Consider the following 14269-nt stretch of genomic DNA (forward strand, 5'->3'; position numbering starts at 1 on the left):
AATACATACAACCAAACAATTTATATAAAAACAATGTTTTTTACATAATCTAAAAAAAGATTTTGACATATTGATTGCCACAATGTACTGCATATCAAGTAAAAAAAAAAAAAAAATAACACGGACAACTTCAAGAGCTTTTGTATTTTTGGAGGCGTCTGACAAAGTATAATCATTTGGGTCATTATGTGTTAATAATCATTATGTGTTTCATGGATAACACAATTTTTTCAGGACCAAGGATGCTAGGGTATCAAACATGATGGTCACAATAGTGTATATTCCTTAATGGTAAGAAGCCTTTGACTGGGAGATATAGCGTGGGAAAGCTTTTGATATAGTAATAAACTCTGAGAAGTAGAGTGGTACTAAAAATCCTCTACATGACCAGAACCTTCACAGGTCCATAAAGATGAATGGGAATCCATGCCGCTTAAAACTGCTGAGTTTACAAATAACAACCACAGCAGTCACAAAACTGACCTGCGTATTCCAGATGAGGTCCTAATAATGCTTCGTTTCAGTAGCAAAATGATGTCTCTGACAAACCCCTTTGCAGTAATGATCACTTTTAGCTAACAAAGACATTGTTATTGCACCTCTAAATGGCCCAGTTGTCACTTGCGATCCTTAAACTGGTCACATTGCTTCCTTTCCTCAAGCGTCGTATAGCTGACTCCATAATAGGTTGAAAACAAATGTGGATCAATAGCTTTTCTGTCAGTCAGTGCTTTCACAAACAAGAGGCAGACAGAAGTGTAAATTATTTTTTTTTCTTATTGAATATTTTATTGGCATTTGAATGGTTTGCACCAGGGCTTTTTTTAGCGGGAACGTGGGGGAACGCAGTTCCGGCACCTCCAGCACTAAATGTATGTAATGGTAAGGGGTGCTGGGGTGTGCTGGAGGGTCTATTGGTGCTGGCTGCTGGGGGATCTATTGTCACTGGTAGGGATCTGTTTTTTTGTGAGGGTTTGTTGTTGTTGGTGGGGGATCTATTGTTCCTGAGGCGGTCTTAAAGTGGAGTTCCTGCCTCGGAAAAATACCCGCGGGACAGTCAGGGCTAGTGCATTTCATAATGGATAGCCTCTGAACTGTCCCAGGTTGCACTTACCTTTTAGAAGAAATACTTACCTTGAAAATGTCTTGTCCAGTGCTGCCATCTCAGGTGTGGGCACCTGACGCCAGAGCGTCCTCTTCTGCGTCCTCTTCCGTGTCCTCTTCGGTCCCACAATGCCCTGCACCGGCCCAGCTCGTCAGTTCCGGGGCAGGCGCGTCATCCCTGCACAGCTTCTGGGCATGCCCAGAAGCTGTTTAGCAGGGAATGAGGCGCCTGCACCGGAAGTGACGAGCGGGGCCAGTGCAGGCGCATTGACTCCTGGGAGCGAGGGCGCTCATCTCCCAGGAGTCAATGCAAGCAGGAAGAGACGGCGCGGGCCGCGGCCGCAGAGGGAGGAAGTGGAAGTAAGGTAAGTATATTTTCTTCAATAACAAGGTAAGTAAACAAAAAATAAAATCGGGACTATCCATTTCTTTTTCAGGTGATTGTCAGCAAGTGGATGGCCCAAAGTGTTTTTTGAGGCCGGAACTCCGCTTTAAGTTGTTGGTAGAGATCTACTTTTGAGGGAGAGGTCTATTAATGCAGGCTGCTGGGAGATCTGATGCTGCTGCTGGACGGGGGTATAATGTTGCTCTTTTGTTGCTGAGGATGGTATTTTGTTGTGGGTGGTCTATTGTTGCTGTGGGGGGGAGGGGGGTTATTGTTGTATGGGGGATCTATTGTTGTTGGGGTGGAGTCTTTTTTTGCTGGCTGCAGGTGATCTATTTTACTGCTTTTCTTGTTCTCATTAACTATTTCCATACACATTATTTAGCACCACAAAATAAAACTTGGTCCTGTATTCTCTGAAAGGGGCTGTACTGAGAGTTGGGTAGGGGGTGGGGACAAGGGGAGACTCGGAAGGGGGAAGTTCCTGCACCTATTCTCTTAGAAAAAAAAGCCCTGGTTTGCACAAACATTACAACATATGAAGCAAAAATGTCAAGATAAAACTGCTGGCGTGAGAATCCCCTTATGCCATTTTCAAAACTTTTTGACCCTTTTTTTTTTTTTTTTTTAGCAAGATGAACACATTTAACAGAGGGAAAAACTACTAAGGAACCACCAGAGGACAAGAAGGAGGGAAAGAAAGAGGGAGTTGAAACAAAGGACAAAGGGGCATGTAGAGAAGGAGAGAAAAAGGTAAGATAATTTGTAAAAATTACTTTGGTTTTTTGACTGAAGCTCTTTAAATTTCTGAAATATGCCTCATTACAAAATGTATTCTGATTTTGGAAAATTCATGATAGGGTAAGATAAAACAATAGCCATGCTTAAAATAGAGTGGAGAAGGAAAAGTACACCTGTCAGTACTGCTGTCTGTGCTCTCGTTAGGGAGATTCACCCTCTCTATTTGTATGTAGCACCCTCCTAGTCAGGTGCTAGATAGGAGACATAGTTGGACTTTTTCTGCTGAACAGGAAAGCAGCAGGAAAAACCTAGTTGCTTTTTCTGATTATCAGGTAGCAGGCTTTCTAGTCAGACCTGTTGCATGTGTCCACTGTGTGATTCATCTGGTCTGAGGGAGTGTTCCCACTGTGTCCAATAGGGAGGCCTGTTGGACAGTGGAGGAAACCCAGCCAGTGACACACAGGCTGTTGTAGCTGTCCCAGTGGGTTGGCACAGACAGTGTTGCATCCTGGGATGGGCTATAAAAGCCAAGGACAAATGTGGCAGGGGGTCTTTGGGCAGGAAGCCAAGTCCCAGAAGGAGGGTGATGGCTGTCTCCTCTTCTGAAGTTGTGGAAGGTGGTTACAGGCAGTCGGCCTGGTGAACAGGAAAGTGTAGCTGAGCCCAGAGGTCCAGTGGCATACTTGTCAACAGTCCTGTTTTTGCCAGGGCAGTCCCGGCAAATAGGAGCCTGTCCTGGGTAATTGACATTGTCCTGGCAAGCGCCCGATAATTGGGCTGCCCGTAAATCCCTGTTACGGGCAGCCGGTGCCCCTAAAAAAATGGTTGCGGGCTGACATCGTAACGGCGCATGCGCCGTTCCGACTCCTGCCAAGCTCGGTTGGGTGGGCGCATGCGCAGTTTCATAATGGTGCCGCCAGGCGCCATTTTTAAATCAAAGGCACTCGTTCTCGGCAGCTCCTCGCCGGTGCCGGCCACCACAGCAGAGCAGAGAAGGACCCCTGGAGAGTGAAGACACATTCACAGATATGAAGGTAGGTAGGATGAAAGCAACAATCTTATGTACAAAAATATCTGGTAACATGACATGTGAATAAAGTGTCAAATGTGCTCAGGTGTGACCATACAAAAAATGTAATATGTAAATATAAAGTGCAAGGTGAAAATGAGTACAATAAAATCTAATTATACCAGATAGTATAATTAGGTTTAAGGCTCGGTTCACACTACGTCGCCCCGACTTAGGGGGCGACCTGTGAAGTCGCGTGCAGCGCGACTTCGGTGCGACTTGCACGGACTTCATAAAATGAATGTCAATGCAAGTCGCCTCCAGGTCGCCCCGAAGTAGTACAGGGCCCTTTTTCTAAGTCGGAGCGACTTGTGTCGCTCCTATTAGAACCGGTCCTGTACTACACTATGGGACGCGACGGTGCGTGACTTGTCAGGCTGACCAAGTCGCCTGACAAGTCATACCAATGTAAATGGACACTTATCATACTTATTTACACCTTGCCCTTTATTTATATTTACATATATTTTTTTGTATGGTCATACCTGAGCACATTTGACACTTTAGAATTGCAGGGAATTGTGAGGAAAATTTTAAACTTTAGGCAGAAGTAGTGCAGCTGAATGGGAGAATTATTCCAACTCTGCTACTTTGGCTTTAAGTTTGAAATTCCCTTTTCAATTTCCTGTAATTCTCTCTTTATTGAGTAGACCCTATAATCTGATGATAAGTAGACTGAGATTAATTATGCAGAGTGGACGGAGCTTCAGAGAAGTGGGTGTGGTAAGTAATTAATAGCTGTGCTGCAAAGTGTCCCTGGAAATTGTTTTCAAATGTTGGCAACTATGCAGTGGATGCTGACAAGTGGAGTTTGGAGGCAACGGTGACTCTGGAAAAACAGTGTTTGTGAGTACAGAGGAACTTGCTCCAGGGTCTGCCAGGAAGGGGACCACTCCAGAAGCTAGAGTCAGTGGATGGGTGTCAGCACACAGGCATTGAGAGTAAAGGGGGTGCCAGTTTCAGAACCCTGAAGAGAATATTTACACAGGAACATTAAAAGTATCTCCACTTAGAGGCAAGGTGAAGCAGCGGCCTTTCCGCATTCTACAGTAAGCTGTCATTCAGACTGTGAATAGTTAATAGTTGGAGTATCCCACTCATCCATTCTCCTATCCCAGTTCCAAATAAAAACACAAAAACCAACATCCCCTGGATTGATTATTGATTGAGCCAAGAACTTTCATTTCTGTTTATCTGCTGTCAGTTGCTAAGGGTAACCCAGGGGAATCCAGAAAGTGTAATTCTCAGCAGTCCTCTAGTGGGCAGTGCTACATTTGTACTTTTTACTGGTATCATGAAAGTGGAAGTATAAGAAAGTCCTACATTTTCGATTTTCACCAGAAGAGTAATAGAGGGGAAATCTTACAGTTGGGACCAGTTTTGGTGATCATGGTGACACCCCGGGATTCACTTACTTTGTAGGGGAAATCTCCCCTATGGGACACCGATGGCAAAAAAAAAAAAAAAAAACTGAAAGGGGTTAAAACCCTCCCCTGCTCTATCCAAAATGGAAAAAAAGTTTTGCCTTTGGTTTATCTACTTCACACACGCTGTAAATCACTATATACAAAAGAAAATAAAAATTGTGGCTGGAGAGTAATTCATCCAATGTATAGGGATGCTTGTTGTTGATGTTGTCAAAATGGACATATTACCTAAACTCCTTTATGCCTTTCAATCAATACCTGTCTCCCCACCCCGGGGTTTTTTCCAGAAGGTCCGTACTTTTCTATGGCAACATAGGAAACCTAGGATTAGCCCAGCCATCTTGGGGCTGCCTAAGATTAGAGGTGGCGTTGCTCTTCCCAACCTCCTAGTTTATTATGACGCAGCATCGCTAATCAGGTTAATTGATTGGTACCATGGTCAATCCACTAAATTATGGATGTCCTTGGAAAACGACTTGATATCTCCGGATATCGTGTCTCTACCATGGACAGACCCGACACACAGACCTGCTAACGACCTCTTACCCCTAGCGACCTCTAACACGCTATGGATCTGGCACAAATACATTGCCAAAGGGCTATTGTTCTCTAGACCAGGTCCCCTGACCCCGTTGTTTGGTATAGAATCTTTCTCCCCTACATTTACTAGCCCCAAATTCTTGTCATGGAGAAAATCTGATGCTCCATTGCTGAATCATACAATTCGTAATGGTAAATTAATCTCTCTATCCCAAGTAATATCCGCCTGTCATAACCCATCCGGAGCTTGGGTTGAGCATACCCAATTGACACACTTCTTGGACAAAATACCAAACCTCAATGACTTAACCACTTGTCGACTGCCGACAGTAATCCTACTGCGGCAGTTCGACTCCCCTGGGTCCAGCGACGTAGACCTACGTCACTGGATTCCTAGAGGTCTTGGCAGCACATGCGCCCTGCCGGAGGCTCGCTCCCGCTGTATTTAGACCATCGGGGAAAGTGTGAGAAGACCCGCCTGCTTATGTAAACAAAGCAGGTGGATCTTCTCAGTGACAGACAGGGAGAGATCACAGGATTCAGCATAGCAAATCAAACGCAATCAAATCGTGGCAAAGTAGTGCAGGAACTACTTTGAAGTTGGTGCGACTTCAAGACGCACTGATATGAATGGGGCTCATTGAAAATAATGGAAAACGACTTGTCATGCGATTTTGTGGTCCAAAATCGTGGGACAAGTCGCACTAGTGTGAAAGGGGCCTTAGATAGACCCAATAACTCTAAAAAAAACATTTATATTTTAGGGCTGTATTTATTTTAGTAGCTGGCATTTACCGGCACACTTTCTAACAATGGACCATGCATTCTGAAGGCAAAGCACCCTTGTTAATAAATTCTGTATTTATAAGCTGCAGCCTTTGAGAAAATGTTTGCAAACAAACGCTAAGCTCTATGAGCATAGATTTTGCTTCTCGGCACCACCCGAGTACCTTCCCTGGTATATTTCTTTGTAAAATTCTATAAGGATATATTGCTTGGCGTTGACTGCATATCTGCCCTTAGTAAAAAGACTTAAGATCCTTACACGAATGAAAATAGACAGCATAAGGGGAGGGAGAGAGAGAGAGAGAGAGGCTTATGTTAATCATTCAGTTAATAGCAGTAATTGAATTACAGACATTTAGAAGACTCGAGGTTCAAATCTAAGACAGCAACCTATTCTCAGCTTGTGTTTCCTTCTCTTTTAACTTTATTTTGTGTAGTCAGCACTCATTAGCCATTAAACAAGCCTCGGGGTTGAAGAGATGATGTGACAGGTGAAGAAGACAGACTAGCTTAAAATGTTTCATAACCTTAATTAATTTTATATAAATGTCATTAAAAGTGGAATTAGTGAAGGAAGTGATGACAGGTCTGCCACAAGACGTTTCAGAGTCTGGAAGCATTCTGGATCCTTTAGAGCCTGGGACATTGTGGAATACACCGCCAGAACTGGAGAATAATGGAAACCTTGGTAAGATACCTACTGTATATGTACAGGAAACAGAACCCCAGCAAGATGCATTCAGAGACAATGAGAGGGTATTGCAAAGGACACCCAGTTTTGGAAAAACTGTCAAGTTTCTTTTGCCACCCATCACTATTGATGATAACGTGCCCAAAGAGGACGAGAAGCAGTTCTATAAAGCCATCGAAGAGGTTCTGAGATTTAAAGGTTACAATTTTGATGAACTTTTCTCCTCTGACCAATGGATAGACATCACAGGTATGATGAAAATGTATTAGAAATGCTGTATTGAGCAACATCAATATTTTTTGTAGCATTTGCGGTATATGTTTTCTGTAATTTTGTTAAGAATTGTCATCCCAAAATCATGTATTTATTGATTATGATTTAACAGTCAGCAAGTAGGGCTTTATGTTGGCTTTGCGCTGTGTTTTGGTTGATGCCCCATGTCCTATTCTTTCCTGTTTGAACTGCATTTTGGCAAGTCAAAAGTAACCCAAAAACATCTCAAAGGTATCTCAAATGTAAGCCATTTTTCATTAAGAGCACTTAAAAACATGATGCATTTAGTTCTGAATCTAATGGACAAATGAAATGAACTGCATGCTGGTGATACAGATAACAATAAATTAAAATTGTCATTGTCTGTTCTTTGCAGCTGGTATATGGGTGCTCTCTGACACCAAATTACCAAAACGTGTTTGTATAGCATCCTGTGCCCACCCCATAATGGGATGTAAGGGTGATCTATAAGGGTGATTATTAAAAAATCCCCATTTTTATTTATGGATTGTCTCCATATTTGATAGTCATTTCTTTTGCATGTGTGCGCTATTCTTTTTTAATATACATGTTGCTTGGTCCATTGCTGCACCGGCTTTAGATATACATGTTCAGGGCTTGCTCCCCCAATTTTTTGCTTGTTTATAAGGGTGATTGATTGTTCAGTGCATTAAGAACCTAATGAACTAATAACTTTCCCCTAAACATTGTACACTTTGGCTCTCCGACTTTACAAAATAAATGGGATCATTTCAGAATGGCTGTATTGTCCTCCCTGGTATTTTGGATTAATATTATGAAGCTATGAACTGGCTGAAACCTCTGAGCACCCGATAAGCTTCCACTGATACCTAATAGCACATGTTACATAACCATACGGTTTTATGTGCATTTCTTGTATACCAGTCAATGTGAATGTAAACATAAAGTCAAGAGTAATTTGTATCACTCAAAAGATTTAAAAACTCAAAGCTTTTTTTCCTTAAAAGAACTTAAAAAGCAGTCTGATGCTCATATGCGCTGTAATTTTGGTAATGCAAGTGACAATAGATTAAAATGTACCAAAGACTTTATAATAACCCATGTGATGCAGTTAAGAAATTATTGATTTAGTTGAATTTGGTCATGTTTTCTATAGAATAGGTCAAAAATTAGATTATTGACTGAATTATCTGTTTAGTACAGTCAGTTTTATCAAGACAGGATTCCTCCAAGGCATGGTTACAACTATTCCCAGAATAAGGGCCGATGTTATGCTGGCCATACTCTAGCCGAAAAATCGTTCAAACTTGTTTTTGAATAACGAACACTCGGCCGTGAGAGCAAATTATTTTTTTGACCGAATGACCGAAATTTTGATCGATAGATCATTCAATGAACATAAAGGAATCAGTTTTTCGTTCGTTTTGTCACATATGCCTAGTGCAAACAGTTTGAGCGAGAAACATATTAACCATTTAATTTATTGTTCATTCGGCAGAATTTTCCAAACCGTTCCTTCGATTTTTCAGCTCTGAAAAGTTAAAATCAATTTTCAATTTGTGCCCATTAACTGGACAAAAAATGAACGAACAGGCCAAATGAGAGATTTTAGAACTATTTTTCGGCTAGTGTATGGCCAGCATAGGTGTGCAAATGCAACGTCTTTTTGACATCAGCTTTAGATGCTTCTGAGATTATTCAGAATTCATCGCAGGTGCCTTTGGTCTGCAATTGATCACTACTGACCTGCATTTGACTTGCTTCAAGCTGCTTTTCCAGTCCCATAGGCTTGTATAGGGAGAGTAATTTCTGATGCAAACAAAAGCTCATTGAAAGAGGCTCTAAAACTGTCTCAACAAAAACTCTCTCAGGAAATTAATAATAATTCCTCAGATCCCACCTTTCAATCTCCATCTGACATTTTTCACTCTGGGATTAGACTGTTTGTTTGCCTGTGACAGGTTTTTAGATCAGGGGTCTTTAAACTTTTTAGTATGAAGACCACATTATATATTCTACAATAATTCATAGGCCATAAATAATCCCCATCAGAATCCTCCTTACATCAGACCTCAGTCAGAGTCCCCCTTACATTAGCATCCCCCCTTACATCAGGGTCCCCCATCAGAGTTCCCCCTTACATCAGAGTCTCCATCAGAGTCCCCTATTACATCAAGGTCCCCACTAGAGCCCCCCTTTACATCAAGGTTCCCATGGGAACTCCCCTAACATCAGGATCCTTATCAGAGTCCTCCTTACATCAAAAGCAGAGACCATAGGCAACCTCTGCTGACCTTAATCCTCAATCAGTGCAAATTCAATATAAGTCCATGACTCTAGCTGTGGGCTGGATGAAATCATTTGGCGGGCCGTAGTTTGGAGACCCCTGCTTTAGATAAATAAATTAAACAAGTTTTTGGGTCTGAGGGTCAAGTCATACTGTGATTTTTTTGCTTTTATTTTAATAAAAAAAATAAAAAATGTATATATGGCATTACTTCTGGTCAGTTTTCTGAGTAGTTTTCTGAGGTAGTGAAATACTGTAAATTACGTGTTAAGCAGTATCTTATTCTATTATTCCTCCAGGTTACTCAGTTTTTATTATGTTATTAAATGAGAACAAGTCTCATCAAGAGAAAGTATTAAGATACCCAGTTGCTGTAAATGTTCCACCAAACATCTAAACTGTGGCAGGCGAACAGGGGTTGAAGAGGATGGGAATTGCATTTGAGCTCCTGGTCCTCGGGGTCTGGTATTGCTTTCCTTGCTACATCCAAATGCTCTTCCCACTGCCCTACTAAAGTACAATGGGGACTCTCCAATGTGTCCATTCTCTTCTAGGGAAAGCAGAGACATGTTTAGGTCACCTCCACTAATACAGAGTACTCCTGACCTCTGGCTGGTTAACACAACTGTCCATCAAAGAGTGGTAATATGTGGTACATTCCCTGTCCCTAGAAAAATGGAAATGTAGTTGTTGGCACACTTTCAATGAAGAAGAAAACTAATTTTTAAAGTTCAGGGCACCAGACTAGTCTGAAGGTCTGCTTACATAAAACAACGACATAATCGTTTTGAAATAAGGGTAAGCAAGCAGGAACAAGCAGCAAAACAAACCGCCGATGCGGTGTCCACAGATGCTTCCGGTCTACGGCCATAGACCGGAAGTGACGTCACTTCCGGTCTACGGCCGAGACCGGAAGCATCTGTGGACACCGCATCGGCGGTTTGTTTTGCTGCTTGTTCCTGCTTGCTTACCCTTACTTCAACTGTAAGTGTTTTTATTGCTTGCTTTATTAAAGTATTTACCTACTACACTATGAGCGCCCCCTCTTGTCATTTTGATGATTGAGTGGCATAGGAATACATCAGGATAAAAGTCCCCTTAAGGAGAGGAATTTCCACTACAGACAACTATTCTATGATCTGAGGAGATATCCACTGTCCATTCCCAGCTATACTTGGTTGGAAGACCCCCTGATGTCCTTGATGGTGATCTAACACACCAAAAACGCTCTTTTGAGTGTTAATGGAGGTGAGCGGCCATTGCACCTAATCTAGGATTAGAGCTCACAAATTAATTGCACACGTATATCACTGGATGAGATTCTTTGTTTTATACACTGGAACACCCTTGAACTCTTTCACCCCATTTTGCATTTATTTATTTATGCATATCTATTTTGTGCACACCATCCAGTGTGACATGGACTATTTATGCTGTTAGCATCCTCACAGTGTTTTTGTATGCTACTTTATTGCATCACTTGTACTTTTATTTATTTGCTGTTCAGTATTGTCACAGTCACTTTTATGTGTTGATTTATTGCATCTTTTGCACTTTTATGATTACTTATTTATCACTTCACTAAGCACTTCAGCCCTTTTTACTCATTTGCATATTTTTGAATATTTATCACCTATTAGCTACAGGGAGTGCAGAATTATTAGGCAAATGAGTATTTTGACCACATCATCCTCTTTATGCATGTTGTCTTACTCCAAGCTGTATAGGCTCGAAAGCCTACTAACAATTAAGCATATTAGGTGATGTGCATCTCTGTAATGAGAAGGGGTGTGGTCTAATGACATCAACACCCTATATCAGGTGTGCATAATTATTAGGCAACTTCCTTTCCTTGGGCAAAATGGGTCAAAAGAAGGACTTGACAGGCACAGAAAAGTAAAAAATAGTAAGATATCTTGCAGAGGGATGCAGCACTCTTAAAATTGCAAAGCTTCTGAAGCGTGATCATCAAATAATCAAGCATTTCATTCAAAATAGTCAACAGGGTCACAAGAAGCGTGTGGAAAAACCAAAATAACAGCCCATGAACTGAGAAAAGTCAAGCGTGCAGCTGCCAAGATGCCACTTGCCACCAGTTTGGCCATATTTCAGAGCTGCAACATCACTGGAGTGCCCAAAAGCACAAGGTGTGCAATACTCAGAGACATGGCCAAGGTAAGAAAGGCTGAAAGACAACCACCACTGAACAAGACACACAAGCTGAAACGTCAAGACTGGGCCAAGAAATATCTCAAGACTGATTTTTTAAAGGTTTTATGGACTGATGAAATGAGAGTGAGTCTTGATGGGTCAGATGGATGGGCCCGTGGCTGGATTGGTAAAGGGCAGAGAGCTCCAGTCCGACTCAGACGCCAGCAAGGTGGAGGTGGAGTACTGGTTTGGGCTGGTATCATCAAAGATGAGCTTGTGGGGCCTTTTCGGGTTGAGGGTGGAGTCAAGCTCAACTCCCAGTCCTACTGCCAGTTTCTGGAAGACACCTTCTTCAAGCAGTGGTACAGGAAGAAGTCTGCATCCTTCAAGAAAAACATGATTTTCATGCAGGACAATGCTCCATCACACGCGTCCAAGTACTCCACAGCGTGGCTGGCAAGAAAGGGTATAAAAGTAGAAAAGCTAATGACATGTCCTCCTTGTTCACCTGATCTGAACCCCATTGAGAACCTGTGGTCCATCATCAAATGTGAGATTTACAAGGAGGGAAAACAGTACACCTCTCTGAACAGTGTCTGGGAGGCTGAGGTTGCTGCTGCACGCAATGTTGATGGTGAACAGATCAAAACACTGACAGAATCCATGGATGGCAGGCTTTTGAGTGTCCTTGCAAAGAAAGGTGGCTATATTGGTCACTGGTTTGTTTTTGTTTTGTTTTTAAATGTCAGAAATGTATATTTGTGAATGTTGAGATGTTATATTGGTTTCACTGGTAAAAATAAATAATTTAAATGGGTATACTGTATATTTGATTTTTGTTAAGTTGCCTAATAATTATGCACAGTAATAGTCACCTGCACACACAGATATCCCCCTAAAATAGCTAAAACTAAAAACAAACTAAAAACGACTTCCAAAAATAGTCAGCTTTGATATGAATGAGTTTTTTGGGTTCATTGAGAACATGGTTGTTGTTCAATAATAAAATGAATCCTCAAAAATACTCATTTGCCTAATAATTCTGCACTCCCTGTATTTAGCTAATTTTATGATCTTCATTGTATATTTCATATTATATATATTGTTTATTCATCATATATTTCTTGTGAACACCTTTCATCCACTTTGTGTTTTGTGGCCCACCATTTTAGAAATTGAGCGCTGATTCCCCCTTTCCTCTACCTTACATAATGGTCCCATTTTGTTTTTTTTACTATTACATTTGCTTAGATTTTGGTTATTCGGGACCGGGTTGGCCTCCTTGATATGGTTGTCAAGCTCACTTTGGATTTTATTTACATTTTGAAGCACTGTATGTTACGACTGTAATTCCTCCTTTCCTAAGATTTAGCTATCTTCTTTCTTTCTTTCTTGCAATAAAAACTTTTTAAAAAAAAGAAACAAAAAAAAAAAGACTGGACACAACCCAATTAGGGCCCAAGATTACATTTTTTTTAACTCAGCAAAGCAACACAGTAATTAAAACTGAGACTCAACTTGCATTAAGAATGTTAGTACCCAAACATAAATGAAATGGAGGATCTCGTGGCTACAGAGAGAGACACGAGGGAGCGGTTTCTTGCACAGTGGTATTACTGGCATGAGTTTACTCGGAGGAATACAAAACGATTCTGTCATGAAATTACCTTTGCCTAGGGGCGCTGATGGGCAGCCCCAAGACGTTCGGGGTTGACAGTGGCCTGGCAGTCTGGCCCCTCCCCTCTCTTGCCATTCCAGCGGTCATGTCCCCCCTCCTTTTTTTTTTTTTTTTTCCTTTCTCCTCTCTCTTCTTCTACTTCCTTTTCTTTCTCTCCTTCTTATTCTTTCCTTTTCTGGGCTATAAACACTTGAAAGTGCCTTTGGTATGCTTCCTTTTTGAGGTGGAAGAGCTTTGCAAGTGCACGTGGCTGCCCGTGTAAACAGGGGTTCATTGTCCCTGTAGACCGGCCAGGAGACAGTTGCCGGTGGAGGCTGTGGCCCTGCATGGCGACCCGTGGGTCAACCATGTCTTTCTACCTATGTACATTACATAGCAAGGAATGTTGTTATACTTGCCTGATATTTTGAAACCTATTTCATGTTTTGATTGTGATCGAATGGGGGGGTCTGCGGGGGTCAATATTGATCGGCCTGTATGGGCGCTCCTCTAGGTGAATAACATATCTATCTGTAATGCGTTCCATGATTATGTGTTATGTTACAGTTGATGTATCTTTGGCATAACTGTTAATAAAGAATTTACAAAAAAAAAAAAATGTTAGTACCCAAATAAATTTATAAAGGTAAAAGAATAAAAATAATATTTTGGGAATGCAATCCAAAGAAGAAAGGTATTAAAGAAGGTACAGAATTATCAATGGCAAACAACACTGCAGCTCTAAAACAAAGAATGCTCCAGAACATCCAAGGAAAACAAGTGTTCATAAAGATCAGTATAAACAAAGCAGTCTTACCCTGTAATGGAAGTGGAGTCTAAACCCATAGCCAGTTGTAGGAAGTATAACTGGACAGCTAGGAGGAGAGTGACATTATAAAGTCATGTGGCAGTCATGAAACCAGTCATTAGATAACCAAATAAAGGCAAACAACAGCAAAGCTGTATATCCAAGATTTTACATATACACTAAAGCAAAGCAGGTCATGAAAACACCTTCTCTTTCATGAATAATCATATGTAGCTGGTGTATAGCAGATAGTTCTTTAAAGTGTAACTCAATTTTTGCTGAGAAAAAATAAACAATCCCCTCCGGGTGATCCATTTACACCGCAAGAATTTTAACAAATGTTGTTGCAGAGTCTTACCTGTTACACC

The 14269-nt window shown here is 41.4% G+C and overlaps 1 protein-coding gene across 1 annotated transcript in view; it reads left to right on the top strand.

The window, feature by feature from the left end:
• Nucleotides 1–6598: 6598 nt before the first annotated feature.
• LOC309554014 (peptidyl-prolyl cis-trans isomerase FKBP8-like) overlaps nucleotides 6599–14269 on the top strand; it is a gene marked incomplete at its 5' end in the record, with an annotated part of 100764 nt that continues 93093 nt past the window's right edge. The window contains one exon of the mRNA XM_082255534.1: nucleotides 6599–6992. Within this exon, the coding sequence (XP_082111660.1) occupies nucleotides 6599–6992 (394 nt within the window). The remainder of the gene's footprint in view (nucleotides 6993–14269) is intronic.

Source organism: Pelophylax lessonae (genome assembly GCF_965119305.1).
Source record: "Pelophylax lessonae genome assembly, chromosome: 4".
Taxonomy (NCBI): Eukaryota; Metazoa; Chordata; class Amphibia; order Anura; family Ranidae; genus Pelophylax; species Pelophylax lessonae.